The 19,621-nt window shown below is 46.5% G+C and overlaps 1 protein-coding gene across 1 annotated transcript; it reads left to right on the top strand.

Moving 5' to 3' along the window:
• Positions 1-290: 290 nt before the first annotated feature.
• RAD54L (RAD54 like) lies at positions 291-19,620 on the top strand. Its single transcript, XM_027683311.1, has 18 exons — positions 291-377; positions 497-583; positions 1,734-1,853; positions 2,571-2,631; positions 4,241-4,376; positions 5,159-5,228; positions 7,309-7,597; positions 8,043-8,167; positions 9,974-10,124; positions 12,039-12,165; positions 14,246-14,320; positions 14,713-14,843; positions 14,951-15,061; positions 15,206-15,329; positions 15,633-15,711; positions 15,817-15,996; positions 17,404-17,567; positions 18,755-19,620. The coding sequence occupies exons 1-18, from the start codon at positions 375-377 to the stop codon at positions 18,954-18,956; spliced, it is 2,235 nt and encodes a 744-aa protein (XP_027539112.1). The 5' UTR covers positions 291-374; the 3' UTR covers positions 18,957-19,620.
• Position 19,621: the final 1 nt, after the last annotated feature.

Genomic DNA, 19,621 nt, shown 5'->3' with positions numbered 1-19,621 from the left:
TCCTTTCCCCCTTTTCTTTCCTCCTTTCCCCCTTTTCTTTCCTCCTTTCCCCCTTTTCTTTCCTCCTTTCCCCCTTTTCCTTCCCCCTTTTCTTTCCTCCTTTCCCCCTTTTCCTTTCCCCCTTTCCTTTTCCCCTTCTCTTCCTTTTCCCTTTTCCTTTCCTTTCCCCCTTTTTCTTTCCCCCTTTCACTTTCCTTTCCCCCTTCCCTTCCCCGTCTCCCTGCGCAGAGCGCCGAGCGGGTCGATGCGGATCGGCGCTCGCTTAGCCACGCCTGTTGCCGTGGGGCGGGGCCGGCCCGCCGCTTTTCCCGCCACCGGCGCGGCGCGCGCGGGCCGGGACTGGGACCGGGACGGGAATTGGGATTCGTGAGGCGATGGTGGGTAAGGGGGGGCGGTGGTGTAAGTGTGTGTGGGGGGGCACCGGGCCGGGGGGGCTGCGCCGGGGTCCCCCGGCCCTTCACTCTGTGTGAACGCGTGTGTTGTGCCTCTGTCCCAGAGGAGGAGCCTGGCCCCCAGCCAGCTGGCCAAGAGGAAGGCGGGCGATGAAGAGGAGGAAGAGGAGGAGGACTGGCACCCCCCGGCGGTGAGCGAGGGGCCCCGGCGGGGTTTGGGGTGTGCGGGGTGTGTGTGTGTGTGTGTGTTTCCCTTGTCCCCGCAGCCGTGGACAGGGGGATGCGGGGCGGCGGCGGCGCATCCAAGTCCCGCCCCGGTGCCGGATCCTCCCCCTCCTTCTGGGCATCGGTCCCCGCGTTTATGCTGTTTTCGCCACCTGCGTTAAAAGTTTGTGTCTTGGCGTGCGGTTGACGGAAGAGTTTCGTTGTGTGCCGATGATGCTCGTGGTTATGGAAAAACTGGTCCCCGGGAGAGCTTCCCAGTGCTTTGCGAAGGGGCGGGTGACTGGGTAACTGGGAATAGGTCAGTGTTTAAGACAAAACAGAAAGTTACGTCTTTTGTAACAGGACACAGGAGCATCAATTTCGCTGATTATCTGTAAGACACAGTTAAGACCTCGTTTAGCCATTCATAATGACACTAGTCCCAGCCCTAATCCTAATTTACAATTATGTTCTATGTCAGACGGGTCAGAGACTCTCACCTAGTGTTTTCTGTGTCAAATCCATTTTTCTATGCCAGCAGGTGGTTGAAACCATGCCTCTAGCTGAAGATGCTGAAGAAGCTGACTTAACTGTGTTAAGTTTGGAAACAGATCAGTGACTTGTTTATTTTCATGCCTTTCTAAGTGTTTGAAATGTAGGTTTCAGTGTGAGGCCTTTCACCTGCACAACAACAGGTGCCATGGGAGCCTCTGGGGACATGCATGTAGTTTGTTTTCTGCTACTGACCCTTCCTTTTCTTAATTCCGCTTTTTTGGGGGGGATGAGAGAGGACTAATCTTAGTGTGGACAAGCCTGCCCTTTTACAGGGTAGCAGGTGGTTCTTGTTTTCTTATATTTTAAGAAGAATATTCTTATATTTTAAGAAGAATATTCTTATATTTTAAGAAGAGTATTTTAAGCTTCAGGTAGGTTAAACTTTAGGGCACAGTGACCTTGGTGGTGCTGCCGGCTCCGTTATTTGGCAGTGGGGGTGAATGGTGGTTGTGTCTGCTCAGAGCTGCTCAGCTGCCTGGCTGATGGTCTGTGTGGTTTGGTGCTCACTGGGTGTGACAGCGATGCATCTTTCTGGTCTCGCCAGATGCCCCTGAGTTGTTTTGTTGCGGTTCCGTTTTCCAGGCTCGGAAGAAGCAGAAGGCCGGCAGGGAGACGGAGAGCGGGGAATGTTACAGGTCGCCTTTCCGAAAACCCTTGGCTGCTCTGACCAACAGACCCCACTGCCTGGACAGCGCTCAGCACGTGAGTGGGTGTTGCTGCTGGTACCCCATAGCATGTGCTCATCCATCAGGGAAGTCCAAGTGCTTCCATGAACCCATTTAATCAGAGGTATTATGGAAGCAACACACATGCACACACGGGGTCTTTTGCCAGCTCCAGCCATTTAATATTGAAGGAGGTGTGGTGGGGGAGCTTCCTGTAGTGGAAATCCTGAATGAGAGAGTTTTGTGGGGCCCAGGGACATGGGTCACTTTCCCCCCAAGTGGGTCAAGTGCTGGCTGCTTGCCTGGTTCTCCCCGAGCTTCCACTGCTGCAGACCAGATGCTGGACTGGCTGGGTGCTTGCTGATCCAGCATGGATGTTCCTGCAGTGGTAACCCAGGCCCTTTACAGGAAATGAGTTGCCTGACTGAATTACCAAATCAGGGGGAAGCTATAGCTTTTAAAGAAATGAATAAAGCTGGTGGATTTAGGAAGATGGGAGTTCAATTTCATGCATTAGAAAACCCAAAGGAAAATCATTTTGAAAAGTGGAGTTGGTGAAGGGAATAGTGCTGATTTGTGACTTTCATCCTTTTGGATTTTCTCGAAAATAGTTGGAGTTGAAGCTTGAATAGATTAAATAGAGGAACTCTGAGCACTTGGCAAAATTGAGTTTTTGAAAAATGTCCTGGACTTGCCTTCTTGAGCAATCTCTGATTTCAGGCTTCTTAAATGTGTTTTCTTTCTGAATTCCTAGGAGGCTTTTATCCGCAGCATTTTGTCCAAACCCTTCAAAGTCCCCATTCCAAATTATAAAGGTAAGATGAGGAGGTTTAAGGATTGTCTGTGTTGGCTGACTCGGGTAAAACAGATGATGCTTAGCCTGTCAAATACATCTGTGGGGATTATTATTATTTTTTGCACTGATGCATGTGTTCCAGAAATCCTGACTTAATTTTGAAAGAAAAATACTGGCATATTAGCAAAGTCTTCATATTTCTTACTAGTGTTTAGTTTGGATAATCCTACATTTCAGAATTGGATTTTGTAGTCTTACTGCTATGCATTTGATGTAGTGCCAGGAGATTTTACACCATATCACGAATACAAAAGCAAGATGAATTCCAAGCCACGAAGGTTTACCATTTAAATAACGATACTAACAGACAGAAGGCTGAGGTGAAAGAGATCGTGTGTGCCAGTTTTATTTCTGCTTGGCTTGGTGTGTTGAGCCTCAAGGTGATCTTCAGAACAAGACAGTTTTGAAGTTCAAAGCCTCAGCTGGTTTGAATCAGTGAAACACAAGATCTCAGAAACAAACGGGCCTGTTCGTGTCCCCTGCTTCCCCTTCACCCTCCAGCTGAAAAACTCAAATGCAGATCAACCAGTTTCGCTCAAACTTTAGTTATAAAAATATGTCTGTAAGCAGACACTGAATATGGAATGACAAGCCCCAGAAGGGTTTGGCAGAGTTAGCTTTGTGGAAAAGCGGATTTGTCAGGAGGCTGAAACAGAACTATAACTGAAAGCTGCTTTCTCTGACTGTTATCTTCCTCTCTTTATTGGGAAGTGTGGCTGTTCAGTGTGCTCTTTTCTTGGGGTGTGTGTGTGCACTGCTGCCTCAGTTTGTGATACACTCCTGTTTTGCAAGGAATCTTAGCAAGCAGTAGACAAATAGACCCTGATTGAATCTTTTCCAAGCAAAATCAATCCTGGGAGCACAGTTGCCCGAGTTTTGGTGGGAAAAGGGATTTCTTTTTGTTCTTATGCTCATTTTGTGTTCATCTCCGTTCCAAAACTGTGACATCAAAATACAGTACTAGGAAAAGAGACTCAAGCTTGGTTTCTGTTATTCACAGAAATTGGTTCCAGGGTCAAACATCTGCTGTTAGTCATCAGAGAGAAAATAATATTAGAATATTATTCTACTCTAGCAAGTAGGTTGTGGCAGTATGATGCTAAGTATGATACTGTAGAACTTCATCACTGTTAAAGATCAATTCCTGACCTTGCATCAGAGATGCAACTCTGGCTAAGTCTGGGTTAGGTGATCCCAAAAGGGGATTTGATCCAGTATATACTGTATGTGGGAGTGTATTTATTGAGCTGCTGAGGTGCACATTCTGGAGCCCTACTTGGCTTTCAAAAAGCCAGAACAACCATCTTCGGGCAGCAGTGCCACTGCTCCATCTTTGCCTCTGTTCCTTCGTTCTGTTCTTCCCTGCCGCAGAGCTTCCCGCTGTGCGCCGACAGAGCGCTGCCAAACAATGGCCCTGCTTAGTTTGCTGTCTGCACCAGCTGTGCGTGCACCTCCACTCCAGCACCCAATTAATTCACTGTTCCTAAACGTAATCCAACTCTCCTGCAAGGCTCAGCTCTCTTCCAGGAAGATGTTGTTCTTTGAGTTGTGCCTTTTTTCGCTTTCAGGGCCCCTGGGCTTGCGCGCGCTGGGGATCAAACGGACGGGAGCGAGGAGTCCTCTCCATGACCCCTTTGAGGAAGGAGCTCTGGTTCTGTACGAGCCCCCGGTGCTGAGTGCCCATGACCAGCTGAAAATAGACAAGTGAGTCATCACCTGGCAGAAATGCTGCAGCTCTGACCTCCTCCTAGGTGTGGGTTTGTGTGCTTTTCTCCCAAACGTGCTTGAGCTGGGGTCTGAACATCAAGGGAAGTTTGTTTCCAAGTGTTCTGCCTCTGAATTGGTTCAGGTATGGTAACAATCAAAGAAAGAATGTACCCATGCAGGATTGTTTGTGTTCTTCCATAGGCTGTTTCATCTCCCACACATCAAAAATTTAAATCTGTTGCAGGGAACGAGCCTGCACGCATGGAGAAGCTGTTTAGAAAATCCTATGGCTTAGCTGTCAGTCAGGAAACATCAGCATCTAAGGACAGAGGGAGATGACTGACAGTCAAATGTTAGGCTGCCTAATGGTTTTAATTTTGAAGTAGTTTCTTTTAGGCTGCTGTTATAACTTAAAAGGGCTGTCAGCTAGATCTTCATGGGCAGAGGAGGGGGTTTGTCTCTTCAGGAATACAATTACAATATTGTTATCGAAACAAGAAAAACAATAATGACTTTTTAACTGTGTCTCTGAACAACATTCTGCCCTTGTTTTAACTACAGCCCATATACATGGTTTCACTGATAGCTTAGACTGTGGATCATGCCTCTGTGACTTCATTCTCAAAACTGAATTAATCCATTTTTTACTTTCTTGTTGGCAGTTACTTCCCCTGTACCAGAGGGAAGTCCTCAGGATAACAGTGAGATTTAAGAAAACCTAAACATATGCTGTGCTGGGTTCATTAATCACAGTCTTCTTCCTTGACTGCCTCCTGCAGGGACAAAGCACCTGTCCATGTTGTGGTGGATCCTGTCCTCAGCCGTGTTTTACGACCCCATCAGAGAGAAGTAAGTTTTCCATCGGGACCTGAGGGTGTGGTGGAAGGGCTTGGTGCATTTCAAAAAGCTGCAGTTCCTCTGCTGCAATTGTTACAGGTCTGCATAGACCTCACAGACTTGACAGTCTGTGACAGTCTAACAGACTCTGGGCTGTTGCAAATATGAGCTGAACATTGGTTTTAACCATCCTCTTAGATGCCTGAATGCTGCCAATATTCTTTGTTCCTTTTTTAAGCAAAGAGTCGGGGCTGAAAGTCCTGCCTTTACTTACCTTGATGTCTGGAGATGGAGATCTGCTGATTGGATATAGTTGCAAAAAACTCTATTGCAGCCCAGTCTTGAGTCAAGCAGGACAGACTGCCCACCACTGTTTTACTGGTCAGCAGAATCGATTGGATCTGCACTTCCTGAGCCAGGAAACACTGAAGTTCCTCTTTCTGGTACCAAGTTTCCTGACAAAATGTGGAGTAGGTTCCTACTTCAGTATGCTTTATTTGGAGGCTGCCCTTTATAGGTGTGAGCTGTCTCTGACCCACACATGACAGTGGACAGTGCCAAAAAATATGTTGTAAATATGTACAACATCATAATATGGCAACAAAGGGTACAAACCTCCAAATACCCACTGTAGGTATCTGGACAGTTAGAAGTTCATCCCAGATGCAGTATATTATCATTTAAGCCTGGAGGCAGCACAGGTGGAAGCTGTGATTGCTGATCTTGCAGGCTAAGCAGGTCAAGCTGGATATGTCCCTGCCTGGCAGATCTTCACATGGCTCTGAGGGTGCTGTAGGCTGCTCATAGCTTGTACTTTTATCTCAGAGCTGGTCCTGAACCTGTGACCCAGTGTAGTGCTCGTCCCTGGCTACATGGCTGGAGGCACTCTGGTTTTATGTGAGCTACTTCCTGCTGGCGCTTTTGTCAAGTACTCGAAGTTATGTTGGTGTCTCTGCTGTTTTTTGGCAGGTAGATATTTCTGGTACAACACCTTCTGTTCTAGTCTGACGAGTAAGTCTCTGCCTGCTACGATTCCTGTGCTGTTTTATGCAGGTGATTCTCCTAGAGAGTTGTACAGCTCTGCTCCAGCTTTGTTGTGACTTTTGCCCAGGTGCTGGATCCACAGCCAAATGCGGGCTTGTGGATAGTAATATATGTCATAATTGTTCAACTGGCTTAAATACATTCCATTAGCCTGTTGCTAAGGGCCTAAGAAAGAAAGAAAAGGACTTGAGAATGCAAGTGAAGGTGCTCCATCTTCCAGTCCTAAATAGTAGAGTACAGAGGGGTGAATCTGTGCAGGTGTGTTTAGGTTGTATTCCTCGCTCCCTGCTCTATTGACACAATGCAGGGAGCTTGTACTTTCCCAGCACAATGCCCTGGTTTTCTCTGACTCTCTTATCATCACATGGTAGAGGAACATTTTGCAGAATGTTTCTCTTTTTTTTTTTTTCCCCCCTTTTATCTGTCTCAGTGATGTGTCAGAGGCTAATGCAGGGCTGAGCTCTTCTCCCACCATGTGACGTGGGTTATAACCTCAGCCCTGTGCCTTCTCTAAAGCTAAATCTGCTTTGGACCTTGAGCCCCCAGGTGAGTCATTGTGGTTCTAGGCAGAAGTGATGAAGGCTGCTAAGAGTATTCTGGGAATTAATCGGGCAGCAGAAACAATTCTGCTCACTCTATAATTCTGTGCTTTTAAAATTACCTAATTGGGTGTCGTTAAGATGATTAACCTCTTTGAAGTGATCAATGCATGTTAATTTATGGCCTGGGCCTGCCTAATGCAGTCAAGGGTAGAAATTTCTGGGAATTCATGTCAGGAAGCTAGTTATAACTGTACAATTAAAATGTAGTATGATTTCCTGCATGTTATGAGGCACATGTTGGCACCAGCAATGTTGTTCCAAACCAGAGGTGGCCGCATTTTAGTTGCGTCTCGAGTGATTTCCCTCTGTCTCATTAGAACACTGCATGTTCCCCAGGGATGTGTGTCTGTGCTGCTTGTTGCAGTATCACTCCTGTGCATTGTGGTAATGAAGTCATCACTCCGCTGGTGTCCCCATCCTGCTCTGAGAGAACAATTTCTTGGCAGGGAGTGAAATTCCTGTGGGACTGTGTGACGAGCCGGCGGATCCCCGGGAGCCATGGCTGTATCATGGCAGACGAAATGGGGCTGGGCAAAACTCTGCAGTGCATCACACTCATGTGGACGCTCCTCCGGCAGAGCCCAGACTGCAAGCCTGAAATCGAGAAAGCCGTGGTGGTGTCTCCCTCCAGCCTGGTGAGAAACTGGTACAACGAGGTGGAGAAATGGCTGGGAGGAAGGATCCAGCCACTGGCCATTGATGGAGGCTCCAAAGAAGAGATTGACCGTAAACTAGGTACAGAAATGTTTGCAAACTGTGCATTTGGCTGGTTTAGGTCAAAATCTTGCATTGGGAGAAGCCCACGGCAGCTTCTCTGAGCTGTCACTAGAGCTCTGGAGACTGATTAAAGTCTTTCCACTGACATGTTTAGATCAGACCCTTGCACGTTTAGTAATAGTTGATCTTTTGGAATAATCCAGATCCAGTTGTGTAACGTTAAGGCAGTCCCAGTGCCTCTTACTTTGCTCAAGCCACAAGGCAGGAAAGGAGGTGGGAGAGGAATGGAAATGGGAACAGTGTGGGGAGAGGAGCATGGATATACATGTGTGGGAAGGGATACTGCAGAGTAGTTGAAACAGGCAGGTTTTCCTAGATTTTTAAGGCAGAAATTTTGACTATTTGACTCTCTATTAGTTTTCATCATCCTTCTTTTTTTTCTTCCCCTCTTTTCCATCTGCAGTTGGCTTTATGAACCAGCGTGGCCTGCGAGTGCCTTCACCCATCCTGATCATCTCCTATGAAACCTTCCGACTCCACGCCGAGGTGTTACAGAAGGGCAGTGTTGGGCTGGTCATATGTGATGAGGTACTGGGGCATCTTTAAGGAGAATCCATTCCTGGCATTTTCTTAAGATCTGGGTGAAACCTGATCTGCTTTCTTAAAAGGGAAGTGTACAGTGGGAAACAAGGCTTAGCTGTGGACAACACCCATTCTGGTGTTTGAGAGGCTCTGAGTAACCAGATCAACCAGACTCTGTGAGCCTGAACAAGAGAGGGTGTCTTTGTGAGCCAAGATATGAGGAAAATCCAGTTGGTGGTAACTGTGGCTGCTTTGTAGGTCCTGGGCAGGGTGGGGGCACCTGCTAGGGCCCTCTCAGTGTGAAATGCATAGCAGAAAGGAGGTCCACTGCCTGCCTGACTGTGTTGGGTTCATAGTCAGAGATCCTGGCCCTGGCTCACTGATCTGGGTTTCATTTGGTTTTGTCTGTACTCAAGTGAGAAATACTTTCTGTTTGGCCTGCCTTGTGTTCTTCCCAGTAATTTTTAACTTGGCTCTATTTGGAGCAAGGAGTTGGACTGGAGACCCCGAAGGTCTCTCCCAGTCTAAATAATTCTGGGATTTGTCTCTTGTGTGTGGTGTTGGCTGCTGTCAGCCATGTTATCTGGCCATCTTATTCTGTGCCTGTGGGGGAGTTCAAAGAGCACTCCCATGGCAGGACCCTCTTTCCCCTCTCTGTTGTCTCATGCTTGGGGTGGAAGTACGAGAGCTGGGTAAGGAGTCACCTCATGCTGTTTGTTCAAGAGGAAACAGAGCTGGCACGACTCCCAGCTCGCCAACTGCTGGATCAAGCTTTGCCAAGCCTGTGTTGTCAAGCTCTGCTTTCACTTGGCTGAAATCGAGTTGTTTTTTTCGTTTATAGTTCCCTATTTATAGGTAGTGAGAGCCAGAGATGCTTTGAAGGACAAAATAAAACAAATGTCCTCTGCCTCCTTGAAATGATCCATCTGGGGCCTCGGTGGCTGTTGAGGTGTCCACAACTGCCTGATAGAGGGGATTTGTTAAATAGTGGTGCCACCCAGTGGTGTGGCTTTGTACTTGCTAACAGTGCTGAGAGGAGCTTATAAAGAACAAACGTCCTCATGAGTGCAATTCCCATACACCTTTTATCTACTGAGTCCGTAACTGCCCGTACTTCTCAGTGCCCCTGGGATGGGGCCAGCAGTAGGGAGGCTGGGAATGCATGTCCTTGGCCTTGTGTCTTCTGTGTGCTTTCAATAAATACTCATCTCTGATGTGGTTTGGCACTTGGAAGGAGCATCTTATCACTTGTGCTTTGTCCTACGTAGCACTCAGATGCCAATAAAGTTGCTTTTATCAGGCACGAGAAATGGGGCCTTATTCAGATTACCCTGTAAGAGGTGCAGAACCTCTTTTTATTGGTGTTCAAAGGTCTGGCAATCCTGGATATATAGGTGGACTGAATTGCTTGTGATCTTGATTTTGCGTGAAGCAGTTTTATTGGTCCAGAGTTCAGTGCCTGGTGAAAAAATAGCTGAAAAAATCCTTGTCCTTGAACAGGAAACAGTTCTTATACCATGTGGTGCTTGTTATTTTCATGGTAGGCCTTCTTGCCTCGGTGTGACTCATATATTCCTGGTCTGGCAAGCTTGTAATGTCATGTTTCCTCGCATAATGGCTTCAGGTTTTCCACCAGATTCTTGCCTTTGAAAGAAGTCTGTTGCAACACTTACTCCATTACTGGGAATAGGAAAAATGATGAGATGGCTTGTGGGAGATACAGCATATCAGTGTTGATGAGGCTCTCCAAGCTGCTTCCCAACAGGGCCGCTGGATTTATCAGCTTAATTCCTTTTTTTCTGTTTTTTAAAGGGCCACAGACTGAAGAACTCTGAAAACCAAACTTACCAAGCTCTCAACAGCCTAAACACACCCCGACGAGTCCTGATCTCGGGCACCCCCATTCAGAACGACCTGCTTGAGTATTTCAGCCTGGTGCACTTCGTCAATTCGGGCATCCTTGGTAAGAGGGGAATGTGTGAGAGATGCCAGGGAGGGGGAGTTGCTGGCCAGCAACAACTGAGACATTAGTGGGAGGAAAGGCCATGGCAGGGGGCTTGGAACTAGATGGTCTCCAAGGTCCCTTCCAACCCAAACCATTCTGTGATTCAATGAGACTTATTCTCAGTTTGTATCCAGAAAGTCTAGATCAAGGTCCTCTGTTCTAGAGGCTGTATATCATCAGAGCTCTGTTTCAAGAAGACTGTAATTTAAAGTACACCAGTGTAACAGGTATTTTGGAAGGGAAATCAATTAAGGTGAAATGAATATATGAACCTGAGTGCTACGTGGCTGGCCTTGAGTAGCTGTAATGGTCAGCTGAAATGTCCACATAGGCCAGGAGTTTCTCTGACAGTAAGACCTTGGAGATACCACTGGAATTGCTGGGCAGGAAGGTCCAGCCCCTAATGGTACTTGCCACAACACTCCCAGGTTATAGCAAATTCAGAAACCTAAGCCAGGAATGATGTCTTTGTAGGAGAGAGGCTCCATGATGAGGAGGGTTTGACGTGACATTCTGTCTGCGTTGAGTATAGAGGCAGCCTGGGAGACAGCTTTTCCCTACTCTCATCCCCATCAGGGGGATGAAGTGATTGGTGCAAGGTGGAATGATGTACCTTGTGGGAGAGTTAGACAACAAAGCCCAAATTTCTGGCAGTCTGCCATCCCATTTTCAGATACTCTCAGAGAAAGCTGAGGGTGATGTCTAGCAGTTGGAGTTAAGACTGCTCTTGTTTTTTAAGGCAGGGGAGGCCTATGAATATAGGACTAACTTCATCTGAGATAGAAAAGAGTCTGGAGAAAAGATACTGTTTAGTGTGAGTTTTCAGGGTCAAACACCTTTTACAACTGCTGGTAGCAGACTGAAATTTTCTGTCTCTGGTTTCTGTGCTCTTCTTATGTCTGCAAGCTCTCTTTTCATTTTAAAAGCAAAGTAGTTTTTGCATCCTCTCCTGTATCATTGGGAGCAGGTCTACTCCTTTTCAGTGTGGAACAGCTTGTCTTTGTCGAGAGGTCATTTTCTTTCTGCCAAGGAATTAAAATAAACAAATGTGTAAATCACTTATTTGTTGCTATAACTCCTCACACATGATTGTCTCAGGTTGTTGAGCATCCAGTCCAAGAGGCTTCTCATTAATTCTAGTGCATGCACAACTTGGATTAAACACAGTTCATTGAATTATTAGTCTTACAAGCAATATTTGGGCCGTATCTTTTTCTGTTCAGCTGTTCTGCCCCCAGGAGTTCTCAAGGAAAGGATGGAATGGGGTGGGAGATGTTCTACATCTGCTTGTTCCATGTGCTTCAATTTTGGGTAGTTATTACAGGGAGCTGATGTGATTTCACCCACCTCCCCCTTGACCTGTACTCTGGGCAAGATTAGTCTCCCTGTACTTCCAGTTCGTTCTTCCTGGGATGAGGTTAATAGTGGAACTACTGCAGCAAAGCTGCATGCATGCAGTAGTCATTTTTCCCACTTTCAGCCTGTGACCAGTAATAAGCAACTGATTACAGATAATTTTGGAGTAGGGACACGTAATGCCTGTGCTGTTTGTTTGCAAGGACAAAATCTGGGAGTAAAAGTACAGCTGGGATGTGAACAAAAACAGTATGTGCCTGATGGTTTAAATGAAATTGTGTGACCTTTGGCTGTGCATTGTTGTTGGAGTACAAAATGATTTTCTGTTGTACTCATTTGCCTGCCTTGTTTCAATCTTTTTTTCCTGGCTAGAAAGAAAAACAAGTCATGTGGATGGGATGAGGGTTTGTTTTATCTGGTGGACTCCGTGCTTGGAGTGTGATAACTGGTGCTGTGGGATACTGATCAAAGGTTATTTGGTAGAAGTTCTCACATTCTCACTTCTGTTTTGTACAGGTACTGCACAGGAATTTAAAAGACATTTTGAAATGCCCATCTTGAAAGGCAGAGATGCGGATGCAAGTGAAGCTGAGAGACACAAGGGAGAAGAGAGGCTTAAAGAGCTAATCAGTATTGTGAACAGGTGAACTTCATCCCTCTTCTCTTTGCAGAGCTTTTGCATAAGCCCTTTGCATAAGCCCTGCTATCTTTCCAAATTACAGTTGTAGCTGCAATGAATTCTCTTGCCATTTACGTCTATTCAGTAAGTGATTGTGCAAGTATTTATTGCATAAGAGATCTATATAGCATGTAGCTTTAATCTGGAAAACAGTACTGGTGTGGTACAGTCAGCTGCAGTCACCCCCAAGCAGTACCCTGAGGTACTGAATCGTTATTTGACTCTTATGTTTCTGTTTTCTCCTGGGATCTGAATAATCAGCCAGCATCCTTCTATTTCTGTTAAGATAACTACAAGTGTAGGCTGGGTCAGACTTGAGATCCATCCAGCCCAGATGTTGAGTAGCAGGTGGAGTATAAGGAATGTCACTCAGTTGTGCTGCTGATTGCCCAAGACCCAAAAGAGTCCAGCTCACACTTTGATTGTTGTGTTGGCTCTCTTGGGCTAAGAGGACAGACTACTGTTGTTAGAGATGGGACTTCTGTTTGCCAAGAAGCACCTCTGTGATGTAAAATGCTGTCTTACTTACCTTTGGTTTTGATTTTTTTATATTTGTTTAAACCTGTTTTCGTGAATACAACCAGTTTATTCACATCTGCTGGCAGTTGCTTGGCTTTAAGAGCTTTTTATAGAAAAGGCTCTTGAATTCTCAGCATTGCTGGTGTCTTCATTTTTTTTCTAATTTTTTTAATTTGTTTCTTGCGTTTTGTTTTTAAACCAATCATTTGCAACCATCACAAATACGATAGTGCATAGTCATGATAAATTGAATTTCACACTGAGTACAGTCTCTCTGTAGAGACAGTCCTGACGTTGACTCAGAAGTGTAAGAAAAAGGAAAGGTTGGGAGGAGAAGACCTTTTATTCCTTAGGTGCATTCATTTCTTTTTATAGTTGATGGATAAGGGGTGTAAAAGTGTGTTCAGGAATGCTTGTGGCTGGCTCTGTTGAGATCTGTGTCCCTTCCTTTATTGTGCAACAGTCATAGTACACAAATAGGGAAGATGAAGCACATAAGTAGTAACAGATGAATCTGATAAATTTGGTAGGAATTGCAAGTGGGATGGTGATGCAATGACATGTGGAATCACAGGTGTAAGGCTGGAAGGGCACCAGAGAAGGCATCTAATCCATCTTGCTGTCCTAAGGTAGAAGGTGTTAGGCCTAAACCATTTCTTACTTAGCCCCCACCCAGCACTGAAGACCTTGCAATTCCCTAGGACACCTTTTCCAGGGCATCACTGTCTTTGCAGTTAGAAAATGCTCTTAATGTATAACATAAATCTCCCTTACTGCAGTTTAAGCCTATTATTTTTCATCCTACTGCTTATGGGTTTGGAGATCAGATTATTCCTTTATTTACCAGCCTTTGACAGATTTTGGGGCTGTCATAACATCCCTGCTTTCTTCTATAGGTTTTGTAACATATTTTTGATGTTTCCTGGCAGAACTGGGTTTCTGCACCTCTTATTCTAGTTGCTCAGTTCAGCACTTTTGCTAATTCATCCCATCTTTTCTTAAGTGTGGTAGAGCTGCTCCATGGGGCATTTCCAGAGCCCCAAAGGAATTTGCCCTTTGCTGAAACCTTGGGCCAGGCAATGAACCCATCTTGGCTGAGGATGGCTACTAAGTGGGGAGCTGCCTGCTTGTAATTTGGGTTATGCCTACAGTGTGTGATGGTTAATTCCTGTCCTTGTTTGCTGTCCATGCTACTGGTCTTTGTAGCTCAAACTGTGAGGTATTTTGAGGAAGAACAGAGATTCTCTTCTAAGTGATTGAGCTCTGTTAGGTGGAATCAAGCCTGAGCCCTCCAAATTTCATGAACCACATTTGGAAGTCTGTCAAAGACAGTGGGTTATACTGAGCTCTGTACCATGGCTTCGTGTGGATGGTGGGTGTCTGGCCTTTGCCATGTGTTAGACTGTCACAGACTTTTGCAGATAAGATGTCAAAGGGACTGTGTTTTGACCACATGAAGAAAACTAGTGATAAAACAGGGGTTTGATGTCATCCAAGCATCTGATCTTAATTTCTCTCCCTGCAGATGTTTAATTCGAAGAACTTCAGACATCCTGTCCAAATACCTGCCAGTGAAGATTGAGCAGGTGGTCTGCTGCAGGTACCAAAAAGCATGCACTGTGCCTGGGAAATGGGATGAGCAACAGGAAGAGCCCTTCAGTTCTTGTGACTGCTTCCCTCTAGGAATGAAGTTGTAGCCATTGGCAATATGTTGCTTTTCCTCCTGAAGCCAGGATGGACAACCCACAACTGGTGGTTCTGGTGTTCTGGTGGTGTGCAGCAGAACCCTGGGCTGTGCAGAGCATCTGCAAGCTTCTCTTCCAGCTCTGGGCTGAGATAGCAATGCTCTACCAGCAGCTTTGGGGGTTGTTCTTATCTGTCCATACTGTAGCTAAAAAAAATGAAGCTGAAAGGAACACACTGTGCAGGTGGAGCAGGATGGGCTTTGGTTTGGGTGCAGGCTGAGACTGCAGAGCTCTTGTTCTCTTTCAGACTGACACCTCTGCAGGCTGAGCTGTACAAGAACTTCCTGAAGCAAGCCAAGCCAGTGGAGGAGCTGAAGGAGGGCAAAATCAGTGTGTCATCTCTCTCTTCCATCACTTCCTTGAAGAAGCTCTGTAATCGTGAGTTGTTCCAGTCATGTAGTGGCTTTGGGTTTTGCACTGTGGGTGGGGTTTTTTTGGGTCTCCCTTGTGCACTCCACAGTTTCTGAGCTCTGTTTATTCTCCAGACCCTGCTCTTATCCATGATAAGTGTGTGGAAGAGGAAGAAGGATTTATGGGAGCCCTGGACTTGTTCCCTGCTGGCTACAGCACCAAATCTGTGGAGCCCCAGCTTTCAGGTACTGTGGAACTCAACAGTACAGATGTGCTGACTAGCACAGGCAGCCATGAGACTGTATTTAGCATCTTATCCAAGTGCCCTTCCAAGGTCTGGAATTTGGGAGCTTCTGCTCTAGCTTTTTCTTTCTTTCATTTTTATCCAGGAAAGATGCTGGTTCTGGATTACATCCTTGCTGTCACCAAAAGCACCAGTAGTGACAAGGTGGTTTTAGTGTCTAACTACACTCAGACACTGGATCTATTTGAAAAGCTCTGCAGGAGCAGAAGGTTTGTCTTTGGGCTTTGCTTTTTTAATCCTGTGAGACTGTACTTGCAGCTTACACTGTAAAAGAACTGTCTATTTCTACACTTTCTATCAGCAGGAACTTATGATCTCTTTTACCTCAGGTGTTCCTGAACTGGAACTACTGTGGCTTGAGCTTTATCTGCTGGGGTCACTTAGCAGAAAATCTCTGGCCCTCTGCAAAAGTTCCTAAAGCCCATTACAGGGCTGGTTTTGACAGATTTTTCTCTTATAAGCAGGATGCTCTAAAGATGGCAGCAGTCTGATTGTAGTAAATGCTGTTCTAGGTATTTATATGTCCGGCTGGACGGCACCATGTCCATTAAAAAGAGAGCAAAGATTGTGGAGCGATTCAACAGCCCCTCGGTGAGTGGAACCTGCCAGATGTGAGCAGGTCTCCTGCCAATTCTGAGAGCTGCAAGTGAAAGTGTGGCTGCCTCTGTGGTCTAATCCAAGCCTGGCTTCTTCCAGAGCCCCGAGTTCATCTTCATGTTGAGCAGCAAAGCAGGTGGCTGTGGTTTGAACCTGATTGGGGCCAACAGGCTGGTGATGTTCGACCCCGACTGGAACCCGGCCAACGATGAGCAGGCCATGGCTCGCGTGTGGCGGGATGGCCAGAAGAAGATGTGCTACATCTACCGACTGCTTTCGGTGAGTCAGGCTCCTCTCACCTCCCCAACATGGAGCTCTGGGTGCCAGCCCAGGCTGCAGCTGCTGTGATTTGGGCCAGGAGGGAAAGAACTCTTTTTGTGTTGGTGACCAGAATTGATTGGAACTTAATTGCTTCCTGCCCTTAGATGTGTTGCCATGGAAAACCATGAAGGCTCTAGCTTGGAGGGTCATTACTGCAGCCCCTGGTTTCTAACAGTGTCTGGCTTCTGGGGAATAGAAACAACTGTGGCTTTGCAGATAAGAGATGCTCCTTTGAAGTCATTTAGGCATCTGACTTCTTTAATTTCATGGGATGTCTGATGCCAAAGTTGCTGTTTTTCAGGCTGCAGCCTGTTTAAGTTGGGTGTACGTGTGCTTAAGAAACAGCAGGTACATTCCTGGAATTACAGCAGCATTTGGGATGGGGCTGCCAGTTAGCAGGTGGGGTAGCTGCTCTGTAGTGGAAAACCATGAAGGAGACTAGTCTTTTCAGACTACTGTAACACTTTTTCCAGCAATGCCAGTAGTGATTACTGCTCAGAAATGTCCCTTCTCTGCCCTTGTTCACATTCATCTCCCATTAGTTCAGGCTGTGATTTCTTTTTTATTTTTTTTTTAAATGTGTATTTTGAGGGGGTTTGGGGTTTTTTTTTGAGTGTAAGCTTGGGTTCCTTGACCAATTATTATTTTTACTTTAACAAAACAGACATTGTTTGCCCATCTCTTCCTAATGGAGTTATGCTGCTTCTCTGACCTGGCTGCACTTGGAAGCACTGCTTTTAGAATTAGGAAACCAGTCTGCAAACATGGCTAATCACCCCCCTCCTTGGTATTATGTTTGTTTGCAAAACAGACATTTTGCTCTTAGATTTTTGCCTTCAAAATGTAGCACACTGGGCTTTCTGCACATCTGTTTTACAAGCAGTCATCTCCCTCCAGACAGGGTGTGATTGATCTGTGTGTGGGTGAGCCAGGAAATATTTCTGATGCTTGTGTCACCCAGGGCTAGCCCTTGTTGCTGTGCTTTGGCAAGGTTGTGCTGGGATTTCTTTGTCAGGGAGCAGCTGTAGCTGTTCAGCTCCTTTCCCTTCTTTCCTGTCAGCAAAACCTGGCACAGTGTCTGAGCTTTAGCTACGAGTGGTAGCTCCACTTCTTCCTCATCCATATGTCCACTGGATCCACTCCTGTAGCCACAGTGAAGGACAAGCAGAGTGGGGTTGGATCAGGAACCAAATAGCCATGGTTGGAGTGCAGCATAGTAAAACTTGCCTGTCATCTGTACTGGCTTGGCAAGGCACTGAGGGTTCCTGACAGCTTAGTGCTGTTTGATCTGTTTGATCCCCAATGTAGGGCTCCTGTAACACTGGTGTCCCAATTGTGCTTCATCTCTGACTCTCTCCCGTGTAGACAGGGACCATAGAGGAGAAGATATTCCAACGCCAGACCCACAAGAAGGCCCTCAGCAGCTGTGTGGTGGATGAAGAGCAGGACGTAGAAAGGCACTTCTCCCTTGGGGAGCTGAAGGAGCTCTTCACACTGAATGAGACCACCACCAGTGACACCCATGACAAGTGAGTAGTCTGAGTGATGAATGGCTGGGATAGCAAAAGAACCACTCCACAGTTTGGTCTGGTGATTCAGGGATTCCTCAGGCTGCAGGAGGAAACTCAGAGAGGGGGCCCCAAGCGTCTCTGCTTCTGAAGCTGTTAACTATCTGGGGATGAGCACTTCCTTGCTGTCCCCCCTTTTTCTTGTCTTAGAAAAGCTGTGCTGGCTGGACAAGTGAGCAAACTATCTTGTTGCTGCCTGTGGTTGGAAACTGTAAAATACTGCAGTTAGTGAAAAGAGAGAAATGGATCAGAGCTGCTCAGATTGGTGGAGCCCAACCTGGTCCTTTCTTGTCACTCTCTTCCTGTTGGTCTGTGATCTCCAAATGCTAAACTGCTTCCCACTGCTAGGGCTTCTCTATCTGCTAAGAATTCATGAAGCCAACCCAGGTGCTCTTCCGGGGACTAAAACAATCCTCCGTTGTCTGCCCTTCTCCCCCACTCCTGAGACCTGTGATATTGTAGCCACCAGGAAGAGAATAGGGAGTGCAGGAAAAATGCTTCACTGTGAAGGTTAAGATTCTTAGTTCAGCCAAGAAGTGAAGAGGATTAGTTTTAAGCTGACTCAAAGCTTAGCTCAGTGTCGGTATCCAGTCTGCATGGCAACAGCCCTTGCTGGCAGGGCTGCTGCTGCTCTTTGTCTCCTTATGTGACAGCTCAGTAGGGCATCTCCAAAACAGCCCAAGCACAACCTGGTGGCTGTAGTGGGAGCCAGGATGGAGCATTTTGGAGCATGGTGTGCTCTTTTGAGTTCAGGAATCCTGATGCAGCACTAAGAAGGAGTTAGCAGCAGTCACTCCAGAGCTGCTCTAAGCAACGTCCCACACCTTTCCAGGGAAACTCCACCTCAACTTCCTTTGGGTCCTGCTGGACTATTCCCATGTGGTTAAATGTGGAGAGGGAGTGCCATTAGAAACAGAACCTCTGGTTTTTCCAAAATGCATGAGTCACTCTGTATTTGTCACATGCACCAGAAGGTAACTGTGTGTTTAAATGAAACACGGTAGTAATTCAGAAACTGGAAATCCAGTTGTTGGTGTTACAGGTGGAGGGGGAGTTAATCCAAATTTTCCCAGGCTGCATTTTTAAACAACCCATACACTGAAGCAGCAGAGGAGCCTTGCACTGATCTCGCACCGACTGTGTTCCAGGATCAAGTGCCGGCGCTGTGTGAACGGACACCAGGTACGGCCCCCTCCCGAAGGCTCCGACTGCACCTCGGACCTGTCCCAGTGGCACCACTGTGCGGATAAGCGGGGGCTGCAGGACTCAGTGCTGAAGGCTGCCTGGGACGCCGCCGTCACCTTCACTTTCCATCATCACTCCCACGAGGAGCAGCGAGGGATTCCCTAACAGGTTACTGTCCCCTGTGGGGGCAAGTTTAATCCCTTTCAAGGAAAGGGGCAGTGGGTAGCTGTGCCTGCTGGACTGTTGTGTGGCTGTGGAATAGCAGAACAGCGTGGCTTCCGAGCAGCTGGAAGGGCCCTTGGCAGTGTTCAATCTACTGCGACAGCAAGGAGTTCGTGGCTTTATCTCTGCTGTGTGCCTGAAAAACAGCCCCTTGGGAACTGGGAATAACAGGACCTTGCATGCTTGATCTGACTTAGCACTGGTTCTCCTGCTGTTGGTGTCTGTGCCTTCGACTCAGCCAGGTGTAAGTTATGGCTGGAGTTTTAGAGCGCTTGATGTGCAGTCATGTGTTTGGTTTTGTTTTTTTTTTCCTTGACAGCTATGGCTTACAGCTGCTGATCAAAACTTGCAGGATCCATTTCTGCTGTGAAATGTGAACCTGGCTTATTACTTGGCAACAACAGGATTTGTACAAGGGAAAAAAATTTTAGCTTGTATGTTGAACATCTGACTGGAAGGATCATGCAGGCAGTAGAAAATCAGGCTCTATTATGGTAACTCATTTCTAAAACCACTTGCTTTGTTATGGGCAGGATCCCCTGATCTAGCAGAGTGTTTTAATTGAGATCACCTTACCAGCCAGTAATAAAATTCACACTTTAGTACAT

Source organism: Neopelma chrysocephalum, unplaced genomic scaffold (genome assembly GCF_003984885.1).
Source record: "Neopelma chrysocephalum unplaced genomic scaffold, ASM398488v2 Primary Assembly neopelma1_64, whole genome shotgun sequence".
Classification (NCBI taxonomy): Eukaryota; Metazoa; Chordata; class Aves; order Passeriformes; family Pipridae; genus Neopelma; species Neopelma chrysocephalum.
This window is presented reverse-complemented; position numbering and strand designations above follow the sequence as displayed.

Coding starts and splice junctions, on each gene's coding strand:
- RAD54L (XM_027683311.1), top strand. Junction 12,166..14,245: donor CTAATCAGTATTGTGAACAG/GTGAACTTCATC, acceptor CTCTCCCTGCAG/ATGTTTAATTCGAAGAACTT. Junction 15,062..15,205: donor TGTGGAGCCCCAGCTTTCAG/GTACTGTGGAAC, acceptor ATTTTTATCCAG/GAAAGATGCTGGTTCTGGAT.